Source organism: Cnephaeus nilssonii, assembly GCF_951640355.1.
Source record: "Cnephaeus nilssonii genome assembly, chromosome: 13".
Lineage (NCBI taxonomy): Eukaryota > Metazoa > Chordata > Mammalia > Chiroptera > Vespertilionidae > Cnephaeus > Cnephaeus nilssonii.
This window is the reverse complement of record NC_137084.1, coordinates 5329532-5353819: the sequence shown is the minus strand read 5'-3', so window position 1 is coordinate 5353819 and position 24288 is coordinate 5329532. Positions and strand designations below refer to the sequence as shown.

Below are 24288 nucleotides of genomic sequence, written 5' to 3'. Positions count from 1 at the left end.
CACACCGGCCCGCAGGGGAGACCATCCTCCTTTTAGAGAAGAGGAGAGGGAAGCCAGGCAGGTGACAGGACTTGCTTAAGGCTACAGAGCAGAGAGGAAAGCTAAACAATGAGCAGGTCCTGGCCCTCCAGGAGAGGTGTGTTCCAGGAGAGACCAGTCTGTTCCCGGGACAGCCTGCCATGCGACAGGTGAAGGGATTGGGGACAGGTGCGACTTTGGGCAGGCAAGCCGGGGAGGGGGTTGAGGAGTGCCAGAGGTAAAGATTGCAGGGTGTGTTCCAGAAACAAGTGGAGCCAGTATGTTGTGGGCGAGGACTAATCCAGGACTTCAATAATGTTAGGGGTCCTCTGTAAGAAAGAATAATGTTTAAATCCTACTTTTGCAAATTCTACAAAACCACGGAACACAGTGCCAAGTCCTTCCAGCGCCTCGGCAGGGGCCCTGTGAAGGGGTGGGCCCTGCGGCTGGTCCTCTCATCCCAGGCGACTCAGTCTCTGAGCCAAGGGCTGGGGACAGGGCATCCTAGAGTTCACGTTGCCCAACACCTGCTGGGAGCCTGGATTTCAGCTGGTGCCGCCTTGTGGGGATTCGTAAACCAGGGCCCAACCTCGGGCGCCCACAATGCAGGCAGCACACTCGGTGTGAGAGCAGGTGGCACACTCGGTGTGAGAGCAGGCAGAGCACATCAGAGACCAGGAAGCGACTCCCAGGGGAGCCTTCGGCAGCTGCCTGACGGGAAGAGCCGGGCTCCCCACAGGGACTGTTCCCAGTTGGCTCCCTCTCCCTTTGGCCACCTCAAGGTGCCTGGAATTGGGATCCCAAACTGAGAGGCCTCCCCCAGCACCCAGCTCCCCCCCCTACCTGCTGGCTCCCTCTACAGGCCACACTGGGTGGTTTCCAGGGGTCAGCTGGCATGCGCAGACACCCTTTCTGAACTTATGCCCAAAAAAACAACTGGGTATCAGTGGAGACTGGGGTGGAGACTGGGCTGTGGTCCAGGGAGGAGGCCTGGGCAGAGTGAGCCACAGACAGAAAGGGTATGTCTGGAGCAGGAGCCCCTCCATGGTGCCGGGAGGGGGTCCCCCAGTCAGCCTGAGCCTTCACACAGACACGCAGCCACTCGGCTAACCTGGCCACCAGCGCAGGGGGTGCGAGGACCAAGATGCCTGGTCAGAGATGGGCGGAGAGGAGGTAAATGAGCACAAAGCAGGGAGGGCCGCAGTGAATGCGGTGTGTAGTAGGCAGAAGTAAGGCTCCCAAGATGCCTGTGTCCTAATCCCTGGAGCATGTGAATCAGAATTTACAGGCAAAGAGAAATTAAGGATCCTCTTGGGCCTTCTTACCCTGACCATCCATCAAGATGGGAAAACTTCACTCTGGCTGCTCCGTGGCATTCAGTACGGGAGCCCGAGCCTGAGGGCTGCATTCCTTGATGCATCTTCTCTCTATATAAAAGGCTAATATGCTAAGTGTCCGTCCGGGTAATGCTGTCACGAAGCAACACCCGGCTTCCTCTCCCTGGCGACCACTAGCCTCCTTGCAGTTTCTTCAGCCCAGGAACAGGACTTGCTTTATAGCCAGGTGGAAACACTTTACACTGTAACCAAATGTCTGTGGAGCATTTTCCCGTGCCTCATCTCATTTGGTCCTCACGGAAGTCCTGGAGTAGGAGACTCAATAGAATCCTATTTTCTTTTCATTAGCCGGAAAATGAAGATTTAGAAAGTTTAGAAACCTGACCTGACTGAAAAGAAGAAATGGGGGACCTTGAAAATACCTTCAGGCTTTCACACTGCGCAGAATATACTCAAACACTGCTGCAGTTACATATTTCACCCTTTGTTCTCCCTGCATGATCTACAATAATCTGCTTTGTGTTGATATTTACTGCTGTGTTGCTGACAATTACCTGAAAGAAAAGTTGGGGTGCTTCACTGGGCTGGAGAAAATTTAGCTACATCAGAAAGCAGGTCTAATTAAGCCAGTTTATTCTATATATATATATATAAAAAGCTAAGTTGACTCACACATGCACAATACATACAAAGCTCTCGCTGGCGCCAATCGCACACGTGTGTTTTGATCTGTCATTGTCGATTGTGAATTTGGTTGACACTTCTATTATAGGGAAAGGGCAAATAGCGATATTAAAATATTTCTTCTAATTAATTTCCCTTCAATGTGCACCAATCTGTGCACCAGGACCATAGTAGTTAATAAAAAGCCAACACACAGCTGCGAGCAGCTCCCAGGCTGTACGTTTCCCAGCAAAGAGGAATTAAGTGGCTAATCAGCTGACTGTAGGGAGAAGACGTGGACTCTCCACCTTGGCCCAGTGTAGTAATAATCACAAGGGTCCTTAAACCTGGACGTGGAAGGCAGAGGAGAGTCGGAGAAAGAGGTGTGAGGAGGGTCCTGGCCGGTTCGGCTCAGTGGATAGAGCGTCGGCCTGCGGACTGAAGGGTCCCGGGTTCGATTCTGGTCAGGGGCATGTACCTTAGTTGCGGGCACATCCCCAGTGGGGAGTGTGCGGGAGGCGGCTGATCGATGTTTCTCTCTCATCGATGTTTCTGACTCTCTGTCCTTCTCCCTTCCTCTCTGTAAAAAAAAAAAAAAATCAATAAAATTAAAAAAAAAAAAAAGAGGTGTGAGGAGGGACAGAGTGCGGGCTGAGGACCTCCGTCTCCTTCCCTGGCTTGAAGATGGAGGGAGGGGCCCCGAGCCAAGGAGCGCAGGCGGCCTCTGGGAGCTGGAACAGTAAACAGGTTCTTGCCAGAGCACGGAATGCAGCCCTGCCCACACCCTCATCTCAGCCCAGTGAGTTCCCTTCAGACTTCCGACCTCCAGAACTGGGATAGCGAGTGTGCTGTTTAAGCCACCAAGGTTGTGGTCATTGGTTACAGCAGCCACAGGAAACTAACCTGCGTGGAGAGGGCAGAGGGCCTGGGGAGAGGAAGGTGCTCCCTGAACCACCAAGATGGGTGTCTGTGCCATCGGCAGGCCCTGGCCTCAGGTGAGTCCCGTTCTCCTTCCCAGCTTTCTGGGCACAGGACTCCCCACCCTCCAGCCGATGCTCACCCACAGGAACAACGCCATGGCCATCACTGCTGCGCAGCTTCCTGTGGGGTCCACAGCGCTCCCAGGCCTGGCCTGACGCTGTCCTTGCCCAACAGGATCAGTGGGAAACCAACTGCCCCCTGCCCTGGCCCTGGGCATGGGGAGCCCACAGGGAGGGCTCGAGAATCGCCCAGACCTCCTGGGTTCTCTGCCGTCTCCCGAGACACTGCCCTGGGCCCCATCCCGTGTGAGGAGGCACCTGGTGACAGGTGGCTCAGGGTCACAGGACAGGGACAAAGGCCCAGCAGCCTTCTTTCACTTCCTGTTCCCCTGCCCCCCCGGAGAACTCCGGCCTTGGTTCCCACCATGAACCCCCAAACCTCTCTTGGACCTTCTTACTCTGACCAACCACCAAGATTGGAAAACTTCACTGGCTGCTCCGTGGGTTCAGCACGGGAGCCCGAGGGCTGCACCCCTTGGCGCACAGTGAATACAAAGCCGACACCCAGCTGTGACCGGCTCCCAGGCTGTGACCAGCTCCCATTACTCACCTCACAAACACCAGTTCTGGAAACAGATTTTATTATTAATAAGTCACATGGTACAAAACAGAATCTTCAAAGGACATTTAGCAAAAGGCTTTGTCCCAAAGGACAGGCAGAAAAGGTTAAGACACAATGGATGCTTAGAAAACAGGAGAAAGACAAGAGTAAAAACAAGTAATTTGTGTACACACACGCCCGCCACACCCACAGGCCCCCTGGGCCCATCAGATAAGAACTCACTTGGCATCAAAACAGTGAGTGGGACTAGAGGGCCAGAGGGCTGGGAGCCAGACGGGCCGGGCAGCCGGGGAGGCGGTGACTCCAGGCTGGGACACCTTTTATTATGACAAATAAGGAAGTCCCTGCTGCCCGAGGCAAGCCCACCTCAAACACCTGGAGAGTTCCAACGTCACCAAGGGAGGAGGTGGCTCTGCATCTGGAGACAGGCGGTTGGCATTTCCTCGCCCACGTCCCGCCAGGAAGGGGAGACAAAGCGAGCCCTGAGCTGGCTGAGCAGGCGCCTCTTCCCTGCGGAAAGTCCCAGGAAGCCAGGCCCCCCACCGAGGAGCCCCAGGGCCGGGGAGGAGCTCCTGGGCTGGCCATGCCCAGTGCCACATTCACCTCGGCCATTTGTTCCCAAGAAAGAGGAGACCGGCTGTTGGGGTGGGGCTTCCCGCATGGCCGGCCCCCTGGGCCAGGCCTGATGGGCAGCACACGCCACCGCTGAGGGGGAGCCACCGCTGAGGGGGAGCCGGGCTCTGAGGGTGTGGCGTTCTCTTGAGTTGCCCCAGAGTTTACTGGCTTCAAGGAACCAAAGCTGATGAGTAAAAACTAAAACAAACCTGAAGCCCCGGGGGTTGGGAGCTTCTCCGAGTGGGGCGTGGGGGTCTGGTGGGCCTGCTGGTCCCGGACAGCCCTCCAGCACAGTGACATCACCAAAACTAGCAAAGAGGCACTTTCCTTCTGGTCAGTGTCTCCTGCCCACAGAGGCCTGAGTGAAGGGCACAGGGTGCCCCCTGCTGAGCTGGGCCCTGCCCAGCTCCCTCCAGTTCCATCCATCCAGGGAGGGCGTGAGTGCGGGCCTCTCCTCCCGGTCCTGCCACCAGCCATGGTTCAGCTCTGGAGGCCCCGGCCCGCCCCGCCAGGGACGGCCCGCCTGGCAGCACGCGTGGAATGCCGGCCAACGAACTGCGGGGATGTGGTCACCAAAGTCCAGGGAATGGACCGAAGACACACACTGGACCTGCAGGTCCCAAGCCCTAGTCCTCGACCTCCTGCCGTGGGAGCCGCCAGTGGGGGCTTCAGAGCAGGAAACGCTGTCCATCTTGAGAGGGGCACACAGGAGAGTCCCTGGGTGAAAGGGGGAGACTGGGGCCTGATCAGATGGTCCTGAGATGGCAGCGGGGCCCACAGTGCGGAAGGGCAGGCTGCGAGAGGGACCGGGGGGGGGGGGGGGGATCCCTGAGCCAGCTGGGCACAGCCCGGCACCATCCCAAGCACAGAAGTCCCTGCTTCACGCGTCGAGGTAGCCTTCTTCCAACTCGAGGGCCACACCCGGCCCTGCCCTCCCTGCGCCCTCCTCCTGCCGGCACTGGCGCCACGGCCTCAGCTCTGCTCCGGGCGCTCGCTGGGCTGCACCACGGTGTAGCTCCCCTGGCCCAGGGAGAGCTGCCGGCTGAAGAAGGACGTGGTGCGCTTCGGTTTCACCGGTCTGATCTGCTCACCTGTCGGGGAGCGAGGACCGCACTGAGGACAGGGCTTCCCGGGGAGGCCCAGCCCCCAGGAGCCTGGTCTGGGCTGAGCTCCCCTCTCCACACCTGCCCACTTTCTGACCTCACTCTCCCACCCAACTCTCCCACAGTGACGGGTGGTGGGTGGGCGTGTCACCAGCCCCAACCAGAGGCAAATCAGTGTTTGAGTTTGATGCTGGGCCAGCCGTGGTGCCGAGGAGCTTTTGCTAAAACCTATTCCAGAACAGACCAAAGAAACAAAGTACCTGAACCTATAGGACGGCTGAAGGTGAGCTCAGCAAGGCAAAAGGACGCTTACAAGTTCCCAGTTTCAAGCAGGTGACCAAGGTCAACACCCACAGTCATAATCATGTTGCTGGGAACCTTTGATAGGATGCGGTGAAAGTGGCACTCCACCTCTGTGATCCTCCTCCCCCCAAGCCGGAAGCCCAGTCTAATCCTGAGAAAAACATCCAACTCCAGAGAAGGGAACCCTACAATGTCCCTGACCAGCCCCCCACCCAGCTGCCAAGGGCATCAACAGGAAAGTCAGAAACGGTCACAGCCCGAGGAGCCCAAGGACACGTGACAACTGAGCACTGTGGGGTCCAGATGGTTCATGGACTAAAGACATGAGGCTACACTAAGGACTTCAGTTAATAATACGAGAACCAGCCCTCGCTGGTGTGGCTCAGTGGATAGAGCGTCAGCCTGCGGACTGCAAGGTCCGGGTTCGATTCCAGTCAGGGCACATGCCTGGGTTGCAGGCTTGATCCCCAGTGTGGGGTGTGCAGGAGGCAGCCAATCAATGATTCTCTCTCATCATTGATGTTTCTATCTCTCTCTCCCTCTCCCTTCCTCTCTGAAATCAATAAAAAAAACCAAAAACGATATCAATATTGGTTCATTAATTACAATATATATGCCATGTTAATAGATGCTATTTTTAAAAATCAAGCAAAAAAAAAAAAACAGGCAACATAAGTGAACAGTAATTCATGAAGAAAACATAAATGATCATGCACATAAAAATGGTCCAACTTCACTAGAATTCAAACAGCAACCCGCGCATCTCCCCCTGGACAGTAACACTCACTGCCTCTCAGATGTGAGACTAGAAACTCCCAGTGTCCGCGTGCCCGGTGTGGGTGCAGAAACGACGGGCCTCCTCTGTGAGTGGCTTTACCAGTCCCTCCACAGCGTCCTCTGCTCCAGGACCTGCTCCAGGACCCACACCGCAGACACTGGGAGTTTCTAGTCTTCACGTCGGGACAGTCCCGAGTGGCCACGTCTGTGGACGCAGCAGTGAGAAGGGGCAGAGCAGGACTCTCACCGCCAGGACCCCAGAGGCCTCTGTTGGGATCACAGAGCGCAGCTGTGACGCTCACACCCAGCCCTCCTCTCAGCCAGAGGCTCTCAGCCCGCCCTCCCCTCGAGCTCCCCGTGGCCTGCATGTTTTACCATGAGGAGGTCACTCACCCTCCTCCACATAGTCGATGGTGGCGAGGTGCTGGATCCGGCTGCACACCACGCTGCCCTGTCTGCGTAGCTGGGGGCGCTGAGTGGGAGGTGGCAAGGAGCCGGGGGCGGAGGAGGGACCGGAGGCACCCTCCTGGGGGGCAGCGGGCTCTGAGGCCTGGCTCAGCTCGATGCAGTACTCGATGAGGCTGCTCATCAGTTCAGCCTGGGGAGGGGAGAGGCCAGCGTGAGGACTGGAGGGGGAGCCAGGGCCAGGCCCGGCCTTTCAGCCCCTGCAGAGCGAGAGGAACCAGATGGACGTCCCCTGCCCCTCTCTAGTGGGGGAGGCACATGAGGAAACAAATACCATTCACACAAGAAAGCAAGTGGGGGCAGGTGCTCTGCGGGCCAGCGGGCAGGGCAGGCGTCCCACCTGAGGTGATGTTAGGGGTCTGTCCTGGTGGGTGAGTAGGGGTCCCAGGTCTGGGAGGTGGGTGGGAAAGAGAACATTCTACTTCGGAGGCACAGGTTGGGAAGGCAGCGGGCCGCTGCTATGGAGAGGATGAGAGGTGGAGGAGAGGACGGGGCCAGGCAGGCCTTTGTGCTGAAGGAACTGCATGCGTGTTGCCGGAAAAAGCCTGCAGGCCCATGAGGGGAGGAAGGCGGCAGTGAGGTCATGGGGGAGGGGTGGGTGGCTCCCACTGAGCACATTCTTCTAAAGTGAAGCCTTCTCAACAAATGTGAAACAACACATCCGATATAATGAAAGCCTAATATGCAAATTGATTGAACGGTGGAATGATGATCGGCGGGGGGCGGGGCCAGTGAGCAGGCGGCGCCAGGCCAGCCAAGACGGGTGCCAGCAGGCAGAGGGAGGGGATGGCGACTGGGGGGCAGCAGCAACCGGCGGTGGCAGAGGGGCGACGGGGGGGGGGCGCGGTGGCTGCTCGCCCCCCAATCGGCCCACCAGTCACCTCCAGCTGAGGGAGGCCACTGGCGGTGGCAGCAATTAGCCTGCCAGTCACCTCCCACAGAGGGAGGCCAGACTGCGGCTAAGCTATCAGTGGGACATCCCCCAAGGGCTCCCAGACTGCACAGAGAGGGCGCAGGCTGGGCTGAGGGATCCCCCCCAGAGTGCATGAATTTTCGTGCACCAGGCCTCTAGTCTATATATATAAAAGGCCAATATGCTAGGTGTCCCTCCAACCATCCAACCAGTAGCTATGACGCACACTGACCACCAGGGAGGAGACACTCAACGCAGGAGCTGCCTTGACACACTGGCCATTTACAAAGAAACAGCACCGCGGACCTGACGCCAACAAAGCAACACTCAGCTTCCCCCAAGTGGGACACAGGCCCCGCCACCACCCTGGAACAACAGCCCACCAAATTGTAGCCAACGCTGCCAAGACCCCATGGCACAAAATGTGGCCCACAGCCCAGCCCAGCTCAGCCCAGAAATGGCCGCTGTGGGTGCCGGGTAATGATGTCACGTAGCAATGCCCGGCTTCCTCTCCCTAGCGACTAGCCTCCTTGGAGTTTCTTCAGCCCAGGAACATGACTTGCTTTATCGCCAGGTGCAAACACTTTACACTTTACCAAATGTCTGTGAAGCATTTTCCCGTGCCTCATCTCTTTTGATCCTCACAGAAGTCCTGGAGTAGGTAGATAGGAGACTCAGTGGAATCCTATTTTCTTTTCACTAGCCAAAAAATGAAGATTTATAAAGTTTAGAAACTTGACCTGACTGAAAAGAAGCAAGAAATGGTGGACCTTGAAAATACCTTCAGGTTTTCTCACTGCTCAGATTATAGTCAAACACTGCTGCAGGTAAATATTTCACCCTGTGTGATCTACAATAATAATGTGCTTTGTGTTGATATTTACTGCTGTGTTGCTGACAATTATCTGAAAGAGAAGTTGGGGTGCTTCACTGGGCTGGAAAAAATTTAGCTACATCAGAAAGCAGGTCTAATTAAGCAAGTTTATTCTATATCTATAAAAGGCTAAGTTGACTCGCACATGCGCGATACATATAAAGCTCTCGCTGGCGCCAATCGCACATGTGTGTTTCGATCTGTCACTGTTGATCGTGAATTTGGTTGACACTTCTATTATAAAGGGCAAATAGCGATATTAAAACATTTCTTCTAATTAATTTCCTTTCAATGTGCACAAATATGTGCACCAGGCCATTAGTGTTGATATAAAAGGAGAAGTGCTCAGATGTCAGTGAGCACAGTCTGAGCATAGGACAGGGATGTCAGGGGGCTGACAGATCCAGACAGAAAGCTGTCGGTGGGGGGTGTCCCTGTCAAGCAACACGTTTACTGGGGGCCCACCTTGTGCCAGGCACTGCTGTAGGCAGTGAGATACAGCAGGGACTCCTAAGAAGAGAACCCACTGTGGGGAGTGGGGTGGCCCCCTGGTGACAAATGTGGTCCGGACCTGCCTACCCACCCTGGGCCCAAACCCTGCATGGTCCAGAAGGAAGAGCCAGCGTCCTGTTCTCCAGACCTGCCTCCTTTTCCCCACCAAGGGAGAGTGGACAGTGGGCTGGGCTGGGCAGGCGGGACAGAGGGCCCTGAGCTGCAAGCACAAAGGAAAGCCCTCCAAGTTCCTCTAGCACAGCGTGACGCTCCTGAGCACAGCCATTACAACAGCCACATTCAACACAATTTAATACCCATTCACGATAAAACTCACCAAGCCAGGAACAGAAGGGCACTTCCTTCTCATCTATGAAAAACCCACAGCTAACATCACACGTATGGGAGCGGGACTGAACGCTCTTAAGATCAGCAGCAACTCAAGGACGTCTGCTCGCAGGGACTCAACTCTACTGGAGGCCCGAGTGACTGCCATCAGGCAAGACAAGAGGCATGCAGATTGGGAAGTCAGATACACCTGTCCCTATTCACAGATGACAAAACTGTCAACAGAGAAAATTTACAAAAAACTACTAGAACTAGTGAGTGAGTTTAACAAGCTTATAGGACATAAGGACGTGTGGATAACAGAAGCAACTGCATTTCTATATACCACAATGAACACCTGGAAATTGAAGTTATTGAAGCTTAAAACATACCACCTACTATGCAGTTTCAAAAGGCTGCATAGCACCAAAAAGAAAAAAGAGAAAAAAGAAATACTTAGGGATAAATCTAATAGAAGATGTACAAGATTTATATGCCAAAAACTATATTAGTGAAATAAATCAAAGACCAACAAATGGAGACAAGGCAAACAAATGAACTGGATGACTTAAAAATATTTCTGAAAAGACATTGTTAGGAAAACGAAAAGTCAAGACACAGACCGAAAGAACACTCTTGCAAACCCGCATCTGTTAAGGGACTGGTATGCAGACTATGTAACAAGCTCACTACTCAATAAGAAAACAAATAACTCAATAGACAAAGGACAAACCATTTGAACAGACACTCCATCAAAAGAGATGTATGGATAGAAAATAAATACATGAGAAGATGGTCACATCATTAGCCGTTAGGAAAATGCCAATTAAAACCACAATGCGTCTCTCTCACATCGATGTTTTTCTCTCTCACCCTCCCTTCCACTCTCTCTAAAAATCAATGGAAAAATATCCCTGGGTTAGGATTAACAAACACACACACACAAAACCCCACATACATGACATATTTACTATTACAAAGTAATGAGAATGGCAAACAAGCAAATGAAACTGACAGTACCAAGTGCTGACAAGGACGCAGAGGGACCAGAACCACCAGACACGGGTGCAAACGCAAATAGGACAGTCACTTAGGAAACAGTCTGATAGTGTCCAGTAAAGCCAGTCACATGTTTATCATATAACCCAGCAATCCACCCCCACGTGGCGACAGAAATAATGCCAATAAAAAATGGGCAAAAGATGTGAATGGCTGGTGCGGCCCAGTTGGTTTGAGTGTCATCCCACACACGGAAAGGTGGCGGGTTCAATTCCTGGTCAGGGCACATACCCAGGTTTCAGGTTCAATCCACAGTTGGGGCTTGTGCAGGAGGCAACCAATCAATGTTTCTCCCTCCCTCTCTCTCTCTCTCTCTCTCTCTCTTCCTTTCTCTTAAAAAAAAAAAATGTGAACAGGCATTTCACCTCAAGGAAGATACAAACAGCAAATAAGCTGCTCCACAGCTTGTCTGTGGTGGTGGTAGTTGTCAAAACTCACTCTTAAAATGGATGCCTTTATTGTAAATTATGCCTCAATGAAGTTGAATAAAAAACAAAAGAAAATAATTATAAGGAGATACCGCTACTCACCCACCAGAGTGGCTAAAATGAACACAAGACTGATAGCCTTGGCCCACATGGCTCAGTTGGGTGCTGCCCTGGGCACTGAAAGGTTGTTGGTTCAATTCCTGGCCAGGGCATATGCCCGGGTTGTGGTTCGATCCCCGGTTAAGGCGTGTGCAGGAGACAGGTGATCAATGTTTAGCTCTCACATCGTTTTTCTCTCTCTCTCTCTCCCGCTTCCTCACTCTAAAATCAATAAAAATTTAAAACAAAACGAAACAAACCCCCCCACAGACTGGTAACAGTAGGTGCTGGAGCTTGTTTTATCAACTCTCGTCTACCCCTGCAGCGTGCAGACTGGCACACCCGCTTCGGAAACTGGCAGTGTCCACAAAAGCTGAGCGCGGCCCGCTGTGACGCAGCCACTGCACTCCTGTGTGGACCAGAGAAGCAGCACTGCCCGCAACCGCCCCAAACTAGAAACCAGGGTCCATCAGCAACACAATGGAGGAGTCAAGGAGGAGCCCACGGGCTCAATGCTGAGCGAGAAACCAGCCACAGGAACACACTGGGGGAACCACTGCTAGAAGGTTCGAAGGCAGACAGAAGGACTCTGGCGTGATGTAAGTCGGGGCGGGGGGGGGGGGGGGGGAGGGGGATGGTTCTTCAGTGGGGAAAGGGCTGGAAGGGTGCTTGAGGGGTCTCCTAGGGTCCTGGCTCTACTTCCTAATCTGAAAGGCGGCACATGGGTTTGTTTTGGGAAAATCTACTGAGTTATACACTTAGGATTTGGGTACTTTTCTGTATATTATAATTCAATACAACATTTACGTAAAAAAGAGGTCTAAAGTAGTAATGTAAAATTTATAGTCATCAGCATGAAGTGGGGATAGCTGAGAGTCAAAGCCGCGAGAGCTCCTGGACATAAGCAGGGAGAGAAGTCCCTGGAGAGGCCCCAGAAAGGAGGGCCAGCAGGGGACAGAGAGGCCAGAGGTCGGGGAGCCGCAGCAGGAGACAGAGAGGGGTCTCCAGGAGCACAGAGTCAAGCTGAGACAGAGAAGGAAGACAGACACATGTGCACCACGCAGGCAAGGCAGTCTGCTGGGCTTAAGAGCAGGGGAGGGCAGGGGGAGGGCAGGGCGCAGGGGGAGGGCAGGGCGCAGGGGGAGGGCAGGGCGCAGGGGGAGGGCAGGGCGCAGGGGGAGGGCAGGGCGCAGGGGGAGGGCAGGGCGCAGGGGGAGGGCAGGGAGCAGGCTGGCTGCAAAGGGGTGAGGGACGGGAAGGGAGGCACAGAGTGGAAAGCCGTGGAATGTGTGCAAGGTCTAGGGCCCCAGGCGGGGCAGGAGGGCCGGGGATGTGTGCTCTCAGAGCCGAGTCCCTGGGGTGCTGTTACCTGCAGAGGGCTGAGAGGACAGGAGAGGAAGACCATGCTGACTGGCCCTGTGGGAGGGGCGGCTCTCCATGATGAGGGGAGAGGGGCAGGCTGGGGTGGGGTGGAAGACCTGGTGCTGAATGAACTGGACAGTCAATGGTGGCACAGGTGCAGAGGGGCCCTAACCCTTCTGTGCCTGCCCCTCGTCTCAGAGCAGCCAGCTCTCAGGGGGCCTCAAGGACAGAGGGAGCTGGTGTGGGTGGTCGCACAGCACTGGGAAGCCCTCAACACAGCCGCCACCGGTGTGCGTGACACTCCAGGCCAGGCCCAGCTAACTCGCGAGGGTGGCTCAGGCCGTAGAAGCCAGCGCCCCGGTCCCCTGGACCTCAACAGCCCTTTCACCTCCTTGCCAGCCTGGAGCCTCCAATAGGCTGGGCCCCCTTGAGCCTATCCTCCCCCAGCCCCACCCCCAGTGCAGGCCACCCCCACTACCTGCTTGGAGTAGATCTTGAGCAGCTTGTTGACGGGCGTGCCCTCATTGTTGCCATCGAACTCCAGCCACAGGACAGACTCCTCCTCCTCGGGGGACGTGTGGTCCCAGGACAGCTCCTGGAAACGCAGGCCCAGCAGGACGTGCTGGTCCGCGGGAGGCAGAGCTTGACCCCTGGGCAGAGGTCTGCTCCCCTGCCCCACCTGGCTCGGCGCCACCAGAAGGGGACTCCTGGCCGTTTAACTCCAAGGCTGAGTCTGAATTCGTGAGTTTCTCCAGGGAGAGGGGTCCCTGCTTCCATCAGACCCTGGGAGGGGGCGGGGTCCGGGGAGGATGAGACACCCTAACCACAGTGCGTCTCACCAGTGGGTCAAGCCCAACAGGGTAGTCACGTGGGGGAAGAGGCAAGAGGGGAGGGGAGACCCAGGAGTTGAGCAAACTGTTCTGCTGGCTGCGGAGGGGCGCCTGAGCAGGTGCAGAGACGCTGCCCACAGGGTGGCTGCCAACACCACCTTCACCACAGGCAGCCAATGCAGGTGAGAAGCAGGACGCAGACCGCCCAGGAGGGCTCCTGGTCCTGGGCATTTCTGGAAAACCAGCAGCTGGTCTCCTGCCATCGGAGGGCAGAACAGCCAGGCCTGTCAGGGTCCCTCTAGTCAGAGGCCTCCTCCCAGCTGCAGCCTCCCTGCCCGGGCAGCCACTGCCCAGCACACTGGGCTGACCCAGAGCAGACCCAGAAAAGCCCGCAGGATGACAGTGAAGCCCAGGGACATCCGAGGGAGGGAGGGGTCCTCTCGGACAGGCCACCCACCCTGCCCCAAGGCCAACCGCAGGCCCAGGGAAACCCGGAAGGCCTGGTAAGGACCCCACTCCCCTCCTCTCCACTGAGACCCCCAGGTCCCATCATGGAGGAGCTGGAGGTACCTTCTCCCTGTTGTCGATGACATGCACACCCTCCAGACTGATGGCGACCGTCACCGGCTTCCGTCCGCCCCGGTGCAGAAAGCTCTGGGCTGGCTTGTCAACCTCGCCGTGGAAGAAGGCACACCTGGGCAGGGGGAGCTGGGGTCAGCCGGTCCCTCTGCACCAGGCAGACGGCTCAGCATTGTGGTTCATCCTCCAGCGAGTGCTCTGCCAGGCCCTTCGGGTGACTGGAGGCTAAAGGGAAACGCGCCCCAGGGGAGGGAGAAGGCTTGGAGGTGGTGGCATCGGGGCTGGTGTGCAGGACAGGAGTGTTTGCACAGGCAGGAGGTGGAACTGAGTGGCACACAGAGGGGGCACCACAGACAGAGGGAAGAGCATGAATCCAGGTGTGGACAGAGCCACCAGGAGCCCGAGGACTAGGGCTGAGCTGCTGGAGGTGGCCAGGCCGTGTCGGGGCCGGGAGAGCCCCTGCCTTCAGCAGCAGAGAGGGGGTCAAGGCCGCACCTGCTTGGGGCCCAGGAGGGGCAGGAACTGCCCAGGGAAGCAGCTTCAGGGCTTGGCACAGAGAAGGGGAAAGGGTGAGTGGCCTTGGGATGCCACCCACTGAGCTGCCAGCCTCTCCCTCCTGCCCGGCCGTGTCCTCTCCACTCCTGTGGCTGCCCTGGCCCCCCTTGCCCTTGGCTAAGCCAGAGTCCTAGGCAGTCCCACCTCTGTGACTGCCTGCACTGGCGCAGTGGGCAGGACTGAAGACAAGCGCTCACCACCTGCAACTACTGAGCGCAGCCTCCATCACCGCCCGCAGTGCCACACCGGGGAGATGTCACAGGTTTGGCCGAGGGCTGGGGAAACTGAAGCAACCAGAAGGGCCACTCGCCACCCTCATCTCAAGCTGTCACTCTACTGGGCCACCCCGATCAGCACACACTGTGCCTGTCACTGAATTAAAAACCTTCTGTCCCCACCGCACCCACACGCTGCTCATTCCGCAGCACGGCTCCTTGGGAAAGCTGGCTACACTCTGCCTCCAAGTTCTTCTCTCTCCTCCACCCGCTGCCTCCTCCACGATGCTGGAGCCAGGACAACCGTCAGCCACACAGGACAGGTCGAACTTGACCGTGAAGCAGCAGCATGGGATGCTTGGTCACTCCCTCCCTGACACCTCCCTTTGCTTGGCTGGTAGAGACCCTCCCGCCTTGCTGGCTGGGGTCCTCTTTCCGTCCACACGCACCTCCTTGACCGTCCCTTTGGGTCCCTGCTTTCAAACACCATCCACGTGCTGATGACTCACCAGTTACCACCGAACTCTAGACCCAGAAACCAAAACGCCTACTCGGAACAGCCACCTGGGTATCTAGCGAGCGCCTCAGGACAGAGGAGCCCCCAGGGCCGCGGCTGCCTGGGACGGTGCTCACCCATAGTAGGGAAGCTCGTGGCACTTGGTGAGGTAGGCCTGGTAGTGGGGCCTCAGGGATGCCTCAGGCTCGCTGTTGCTGCTGACCACTTCCTTCACCTTGCGGTAGGCGCTGAGCAGGCCCTGCTCGCTGGTCCCAGCCTTGGCCCCACGGCCCCGGAGGGCAGCAAAGAGCCCGTGGCCTCGCTTACACAGGTGGGCAGGGAGGAAGGAGTCCAGTTTTTCCCTGTGGAGGGCGGAAGATGAGGCTCAGCATGAGGCTCCGTGGCTGACATGCCAAGGTCCTTAGGTGCGGACACGCTCACGGGGCGGGGGGGGGGGGGGGGGGGGCAGACATGAGCTGCCAAGGGATCCCACTGCTGCCATCTCAACAGCACACCTGACGGGAGAGAGGCCTGAAGGAAAAGTCGGGAGATGGAGAGAAGAGCCCAAGCCAGGCCCGCCCCGGGACCAGGCTGTGGCTGGAGAGTTCCACAGCCACATCTGGGTGGTGAATAAGGGAGATGTGGATCCCTGAACTAGTGGGACTTTCACAACCAAAAATGGTACGAGTGGCCCAGAGCTACCAATGTTTTATTCTGCCCAATAGGGCGTAAGAAAACACCAACCTACAGTCCATGGGTGCAGGTTCGTGCAAGAGGGCATTTTCACTCACACAGAGGAGGAAGGAACCTGGGCGTGACTGTCCCGCCCACCGGGCAGCCCAGTGACTCCAGGCCGCACACCGGCGGTTCTGCATAAGCCACAGCGGGCCTCGGTCTTAGAGCGCTGAGCGCCCTCGCCAAGCCTCGGCCTCCCACGTGTAACCTAAGGACACTGGTGTCTACACCCACGGAAGGGCACAGCGTGTGTCCAACAAGTAGCCCTGCAGCTGTTTCTGACGAAGAGGGGCGGGTCCCTGCTGGGCTCCGGAGGACCACACAGCCCGGCCATGGGGAAGGGAGGGCGAGGAGAGGCCCAGCAGCAGGGCGGCGTGAGGGGGGTCTCCGTGGGCATTGTCATCATGGGTGCCCCCACACAGTCCCTAACTGTGACCACAATAAGCAAGCCCAGCCCCCTCCCGACCTCAGATGGAGGCTGGCTCCTCCTCAGGCACACCTAGGGCTCCTCGGGCTGGGGGCGCCCACAGACGTACTTCACCCGCCTCCCCAACGGGCCCCTCAGCCCAGGGCAGATGAGGAAAAGGAGGCTCAGAGAGGGGATGCCTCACCCACAGTCACAGTGTCAGGGCCAGCCCTCGGGCTGAGGCCTCCTGACGCCGGGACCCTGCAAGACCTAAGACCAATTGTAAGGAGGATTCTGGGGCAACCCTCCCACCCCGCACCCCTGCCTCAGGCCACGCTGGCCTTCACCTCAAGGTGCAGGCCGTGGGCTGGCCCGGCTGGAAGGGCCCGAGCTGCACGCGGCACACCAGGGCGCCCAGGGCCTCGCAGTCCTCCACGTCGCAGGGGTACCGCGCCGCCAGCACGTTGCCCTTGGCCTCCTCGTAGAGCAGCCGCAGGACCTCCGCGTCATGGAGCTGTGTGGCAGGGAGGGGCTGCTCAGCTAGGTCAGGGCACCAGTGGCCAGGGATCTAGGGACAAGGGGAGGCTAAACACAGGGCACCAGACCTGCCTGGGGTTCGCGGCCTCACCTGGAGCTCCCTCCGCTTTGGGAAAAACACGTTCCTTCGGAACTGCAGGGAAGGCTCATCTGGGGGGAGAGGCTGGGGTCACTGCCCAGCCCTCTCCCGACTGGCCAGTCCCCGACCCCCAGGCTCACCAACCATGACTGAGAAAGCCTGAGGGCTGTGCAGACTGTGGGGTGTGGCTTATCTCGACAAGCTCGCTGACCTCCCAGCCCACCCTCTCCTGGGCTGCCCTCAGGTCCCCGGCTCCCCTGCCAGGAGAGGCTGACGGGGCCTGGGAGCCAGTGCTCCAGCCCAGGTGGCCCCGAGATGGGGCCGCAGGAGCACCTCACCTGTGGCCACGTCATCGTCCGGGGCGTCGGTGAAGCGCAGCAGCAGTTCTGGCCACTGGCGGCCCAGCTTGTAGGGCTGGTGCTTGGGCTTCAGCTGCACCTCTGCAGGCGAGAGGGAAGCGGCCATGCAGCCTCTGCCAGGGCGGCGGGAGGAACAGCGGGTGCACGGCCCGAGGCACACGCAAGCGCAACTGCCACCCGCCCCTCCGCAACATGACGGAGTCATGGTCAACGTCAACCCAGCAGGCACCAAAAGTCCAGAAGCATTTAGGGGTACACCCTGCAATGCCCCATCCTCATTGCATCCAGAGAGAAAATGAGGCGCAGAGAGGTTAGGTTGCTTGTTCCAAGTCATACAGCAGAGGCAGCCTTTGACTGTTCCCTACTGCGCCGGGGTAGGCCGGAGCCGAGGCTGCGCGGAGGGCGGGTGTGGGGTGGCGGCACAGGTGCAGCCGGCACTGCCATTAGGAAGCAGAGCCCGAAGCTGGTAACTGAGAATCAGGGGCTGCCCTCCCCTGGCCCTGGCAAAGCCTGGGTCTCCCCCTCACCAGCCCCCACCTCCAGCCTCTCCCCGGGGAGCTCCAGCTGACCTTCCGCCCTGCGCACTCCTGGCCTCCATGCCCACAGATGCCAGGCCACCCACTCCCCCACCTCCTCCTCTTCTCTTGCTCCCTCTCCCACTCAGGCCTCCTTCAATCACTTGAACGTTCCCAGCTCATTTGAGGCCTTTGCACTTGCTGTTCCTCCTGCCTCGTACCCTTCCCCCAGGTCCTCACATGGCTAGTTGGCTTGGGTCTCAGTTCAAGTGTCACCTCCCTGGGCCCTCAACTAAGGCAGCCCCTCCGTCACCTATCACACCAACTGCACCCCACGTGGTTGGCTTTACAGTGTTAGCCAGCTGACATCACCGCACTGTGGGTGCTCCCCGAGCCTGAGGGCCCTGAGGGCAGGAGCGCCCTGTCCGGTCACTGCTGTACCCCTGGCCCACCAGGGGCCCTCACCACACGCCCCTCAACCCCAACTGTCAGCTGGCCCAGGACTCAACAGCTCAGCCAGGAATGACACAGCAGTTTCATCTGTACACGCACCGCGCAGCCCACAGCCTGGGAGAAGTCTGACCATCTGGTAATGACTGAGGATGACTGAGGATGACTGCCAGGGGGCGGGGGGATGGCAATATGCACTCCATCAACTAGCTACCCCTGCCTCCTGACCCTTATCTTCCTCCTTCGCCCCTCCCACCACAGGGCCGGGCGCCTTGTCCTGCCAGCCTGTTGACAAGGGTCCTTGTCTCTGTTCCCTGGACTTCCATCTGGATCCTCATCGTAACGCAAAACAGTAGCCACAGCCTCGAAAGTGGCCTCCCTCCCTGCCTACAGCCTTCTACCCAACCCCTACACTTAGCTTCTTTTTTATTTTATAATTGCCACTTTAATTTTTTAAAATTGATTTTGAGAGAGAGAGAGGGAGAGGGAGAAGGAAAAGGCGACAGAGAGGGAGAGGGAGAGAGAAAAACAACAATCGCCTGCCCCCTGCAAGCCCCCTACTGGGGATTGAGCCGGCAACCTGGCATGTGCCGTGACCTCTTGGTTCACAGGTCAACGCTCAACCACTGAGCCACACCAGCCAGGCTGCACTCAGCTTCTTGACATCCCTTTCTTCGTCCATGATTTCTCTGATCCAGATTTCCTGGTGCTCCAGGCCCTCGTTTCCAACCTAGATCCTTGGCTACACCCACGTGTAACCCCCCGTGCCCCACCACTCCCCAGGGGAACATGCCATGTGCAGCAGCACCCCCTCCCTCCAGGAAGGGCTCCCTCAACCCCACGCGCTCGGCCGGACCCTCTGAGCACACTCACTGAAGCCCAGAGGGACAGGGCCTGCCCAAGGCTATCAGAGTTAGTGGCTGAACAAGAACAGAGCTCTGCCCACTGAGCCTCCTGCTCCACATTTTTATTTATTTATTTAAATATATTTTTATTGATTTCAGAGAGGAAGGGAGAGGGAAGAGATAGAAACATCAATGATGAGAGAGAATCACTGATCAACTGCCTCCTGCATGCCCCCTACTGGGGATCAAGCCCACAACCCGGGCATGTGCCCTTGAACGGAATAGAACCTGGGACCCTTCAGTCCGCAGGCTGATGCTCTATCCACTGAGCCAAACTGGCTAGCTGTCCCACACTTCAGATTGCAGGTTCCCTGGGAGCAGGCACACCTCTGACCCTGTTCCCCACTGTAATCCCAGCCTCTAGATGGCTGTCCAGACGAGGGGTGGGCTCTGCACGCACCTGTGAGGTGAATGAGGTAACTGACCAGCTGCGCCCCCTGGACACACTGGAGGCGTGGACCTGAGGCAAGGGTGCTTCCTTCCGCCTATGGCCCCGCCCCGCCCAGCCTTAAACCCCAGGCCCAGCAGCTCAGAGAACGTCCATTCTAGAACAGGACTACGCTGACCCGTGGTCTGACCCACTTCCAGACGGGGCCTTTCTGCCTGGAAACTGTCACCCAGACAGACAGACTGTCCCTGGAGCCCTGTTCCCTGGAGAGTGACAATGGCATTGAGAAGGCCAAACCCTTCCAAACATCCAGCTCAAAGGAAGAGCAGCTTTGGCAGACGGCACCCCCTCCCTGCCTCACAGCCCTGGGCATCCGTGAGTGCTCACCCACTCTGGGGGTGGGGGTGGGGCAAAGTTCTGAGGGGCCGAGTCAAAGCTGAAGTGGCCTTTCAGCCTCCCTGAGCCCAGCGAGGGAACAAAGTGGCACTGACTTCGTGCTGGGGCCTCTAGCCGCCTCCTCCTGGAGGAGGCAGGTCCCCAGGGCAACCAGGCCGTAGGGCCACACAGGCGGCCATTCACTTCCATGAGTGGGAGCAGGAATGTGATGGGGAGGGAGGGGGCGGAGGAAGTGGGAGGAGGGAACAAGCCGTGTCCAGCTGTAGGGACAGCTTTTCAAAGACACAAGCCCAGGGGCCCACAGTCCTGCCCAGCAGCCTGGAGGGCGAAGGAGGGGCAGCTGAGCCGGGTGGGGAGCAGCCGGAGGAGAATGGTCAGCAGGAAGAGGGTGGGCGAGAGCAGCAGCTGGGCAGGAAGCTCCAACTGCTGGGCAGGGTGTGGGAGGGACAGGCACCCACTCTCCCACCAAGCTAGCTGACAACCCCCGCCAGGGTAGAGGCACAAACCCCAACTACTAGGGGCCCCTGGGACCAGTCACCCCCCTTTTTGTTTTAACTGATTAAGGTATTACATATGTGTCCCCCCACCCACCCCCACCAGTCACCCCCTTCTTGTCTCTATTCCTCTACAAGGAAAGAGAAAGTTTAAGCTCAGAAAACATGCCTGGCCCTGGCTCCAGGTGGGCAGCTTCCTTCCCCGGGCCCTCCCCCTGTCCAAGCCAGGAGGCTGGAGGCCTATTCAGAGGCCCAGGGAACCCCAGCCCTCCCCTTAATCCCGCACCATCCCCGCCTTGGGAACCTCAGCCTGAAAGGGCAGGACACTGTGGTCACAGGCCAGAACCCAGGCCGGCCGGAGGCCTGGCGGCAGGGAAGTCAGTCCCCACTCGTCCTGCCTTCCCCGCCTCAGGAAAAGTCTCGTCAGCGGTGGCAGCCTCCCGGGCTGATTACCACCCTGCTTCCTGCCCTCTAGAGCAGATGCAGTTCAAAGAGGTCAGCTGGGGGCCACCCAGGCTTCTGCTCTGACCTTGTCCTACCTCTCGCTGGTCCCACCACCCCAAACCTCAATTTCATCATCTGCAAGTCAGGGCTGGGCCATGAGGATAAGGTGAAACTCTGCTCACGAAATGCCAGCTCAGGTGGCGGCACAGACCACGTGCTCGGCGCATGCAGACCCTTCCCTCCCTGTCTCCGGTCTCCTGCCCCAGGCTCCAGACTGCTGAGGCTGCGGGCAGCTCGGCCCCGCCTCTGCCACCCGCAGAAAGGAGATGGGGCAGAGGAGCCAGGCATGCCCTCAGGGCTCTGGGTCCTCAAAAGGGTGGACAGACAGCTCCAGGATCCACACACGTCCCGCCTTTCCCTGACGTACAGTGGCCACAGGTTCTGGAAGCTGATCAGCAACCTTCCAACCCTCCCGCCTGGGCTTCTCGCTGCCAAGCCTTACCCAGCAGAGGGGAGACCAGCCAGAGGGCGAAGACCTCCAGAGCAATGTCCGGGAGCTGCAGGACCTCGCGGATGGCGCGGTGCAGCTCGTGGGCACTGAGGGACGGCAGGCTCTCCACGGCCAGGGGCACCACGGTGTCATCCGCCAGATACACCAGCACATCAGCTGCTGCAACGGAAGCCAGGCAGGGTCAGCTGGGCCAGCGCGCAGGCACAGGCACGTCCCGCTGGGGCTGGAGCCCCCACTCCACACCCATGGGGGGCCTAGGCTACATTCGAGAGACAGAGTCTCTGAAGGACCCTGTGAAGAATGCTGTCTGTTAGGACTTACTCAAGATGCTCAAACCACCCAGAAATCCAGCAACTCCGCCCCAGGGACTGGTCCCTAACCCCCAAAGGTTCAAATTAGGGCTGGTCACACACACCCCTGGCAGCCCCAAGGACTGTTCTGTGCTTCTTCCATGAAGGAGAACATTCCATCGGTGGGGATGGAGGCAGATAGGCTCAATCCATCAGGTTACAGCAGTTGGTGTATCAGGTTGGGAGGGGGAGAACTGGGGACCCACTATTATCCTAGGGCCGTGGTCAGCAAACTGCGGCTCGCAAGCCACATGCGGCTCTTCCACAAAATACCACGGCCTGGGCGAGTCTATTTTGAAGAAGTGGCGTTAGAAGTAGTTTAAGTTTAAAAAATTTGGCTCTCAAAAGAAATTTCAATCGTTGTACTGTTGATATTTGGCTCTGTTGACTAATGAGTTTGCCAACCACTATCCTAGGGCAAGTTGCTGTCTCTCTCTCTAGCCCAGGCTAAGATGACAACTGAGGATTCAAGGACACCCCAGGGCAAAGCAAGACCCAGGGCTCAGCTTCCTTTGAACTCTTCAAGCCTCAGAACGCAATACCATGGTTTCAGGGTAGGCCAGGGGAAGAACAAGTTGAGCCTTCCCTTGTGACAGCCTCTGGGATTCCTATTTGGAGCCCAGAGCCACAGGGAGACCCTTGGAAGAGCAGCCAGATTCAAACCTCCATCCCTGGAACCGCAGCTACCCTGAAGGAGCACTGAGCGTGGAGGCCAGTATATCCCGGTTCCAGTCCTCGGCCCGCTCCTGGCTAGCTGGCTGACTTCAGCAGGTCAGTGTGAGTTAGGCTGCCTCACCGGTAAAGCAGGGCTAACACCCCTCCCTCACAGAGCGGCTGTGAATCAAATGAGGGGAAGCCTGTGAAAGGCGAGGGCGTAGTTTATCATTAATACAAGGGAAGGTGCTTTTTAGATACCCAGTCTGTTCCCATACAGCTACTTTCTTTTTCTAAAAATGTATTTTTATTGATTTCAGAGGAAGGGAGAGGGAGAGAGAGAAACATCGATCATGAGAGAGAATCATTGATTGGCTGCCTCCTGCACCCCCTCTACTGGGGATCAAGCCCGAAACCCGGGCATGTGCCCTGACCAGGAATCGAACTCTGACCTCCTGGTTCATAGGTCAACGCTCAACCACCGAGCCTCGCTGGAGGCAGCAGCTACTTTCTTGGGAGATCATAAAATAATCCCCAGGAGGCCGAGATTCAGAGCCACTTTTCAGGCAGGGAAAACAAGGCACTGAAGGTCTGGTATCCTGTGACACAACCTCTCCAGGGCCCAATTTCCTTCCTATGAGATGAAAATAATGATCCCTTTCAAAAGGGTGTTTGTGTAAAAGAAATCCAACAAAGAAAGTGAATGTGTCACTTTTCATTCATAAGACTTTTGAATTGCACAGCTACGTGTGACAAGCTCATTTTACAAATGAGGGAAGGGAGATTCAAGAAGAGTACTGGCCAGGGCCGAGGAGCACGGCTGGTTAGAGTGGCATCCTGATATGCCATGGTTGTGGGTTTGATCCGGGTCAGGGCACATACAATGAATGCATCAATAAGTGGAACAACGAATCAATGTCTCTCTCTCTCACTAACTCTAAAAATCAATTAAAACTTTTTTAAAAAGAGTACCCAACTTGTAGCCTAGTAACAGTACCCAGGACCTCTGATAGCCTTGGGTCGCTCTTCCACACCTCAACACATCTTATTTGTTAATTAACACAGATTCTCTTTAATGGAACAGATGAGGAGCCAGGGCCACTCCCTGGGGCTGGGGCCCTAGAAAGGTATAGCGGGGAGATGGGGACAGGAACCCACCTCGGGCTCCCACGGAGGACACACTGCTTCGGTGGGACCGCTCAGCGGGGCCGGGCTGCCCCGCACTGCCTTCGGTCCCGTCCATCTGCGGAGGGAAAGAGAAAGAGCGGTTACTGGGGGTCGAGGGTTGGGGGCCTCTCACTGAGGAAGGAAGGGGTCCGGGGCTGATGTGCGAAAGCGAATGGTGGCGGAGGCACTGGTGTGCAGCGAGGGGTGGCGATGGGATGGGGGTCCTCAGCTAGCTCCAGGTCAGGGCTGGTGGGAGGGGTCAGGCCTGACGGTCAGGAGCGGGTGGAAGCTCGGCTCGCCGCCAGCCCAGGCAGGGAGGGCACCGCGCAACCTCGGAGGGGGCCGGCGCAGACGTCGCCGCGCTCTCACCTCGCAGGGACGCAGTGCCAGCCGCCTCAGCCCCGGCTGCTGCCTGGACTCTGACCCCCGGCTCCGGTTCGGGTCGGCCGCCCGCCAGGACTCCGACTCCCCGCCTCGGGCTCCAGCTCCCGGGCTGCGACGCGGAAGCCCGGGCAGAGGAAGCGCAGCGCCGCAAGCCCCGCCTCCCCGGCCCGCGGGAGCCAATTGGAGTTCGGGACCGCCACGCACGCGCCCTGACCAGTGCCCGCGCGTTCACGGCCGCCCGCGGTCCTGCGCATGCGCAGTTCCGGCCCGCCTGGGTCACACACTTGGTCAGGCTCGTCACCCCCTGGGCTGGCCGCGCTGCGAACCCCTGTGACCAAGGGCGAGTGGCCCCCACACCGATGGCCTCTAACAAGGTGTGGAAGGTTCTAGGCAATCGGGGAT

The 24288-nt window shown here is 57.7% G+C and overlaps 1 protein-coding gene across 2 annotated transcripts; it reads right to left on the bottom strand.

The window, feature by feature from the left end:
* Positions 1–3453: 3453 nt before the first annotated feature.
* Positions 3454–24019, bottom strand: FRMD8 (FERM domain containing 8). Of its 2 annotated transcripts, none has more exons than XM_079788103.1 (11): positions 23872–24019; positions 23494–23578; positions 21323–21487; positions 17208–17309; positions 16882–16940; positions 16601–16767; positions 15250–15474; positions 13838–13961; positions 12916–13059; positions 6812–7016; positions 3454–5326 (listed from the first exon to the last, which is right to left on the bottom strand). In XM_079788103.1, exons 2-11 carry the CDS (start codon positions 23576–23578, stop codon positions 5208–5210), a joined length of 1395 nt encoding a protein of 464 aa, XP_079644229.1. In that variant the 5' UTR covers positions 23872–24019; the 3' UTR covers positions 3454–5207. The 2 variants fall into 2 exon arrangements, with proteins under 2 accessions (XP_079644229.1, XP_079644228.1); XM_079788102.1 differs by having other exon boundaries at positions 3455–5326; positions 21323–21490.
* Between the last annotated feature and the right edge of the window lie 269 nt (positions 24020–24288).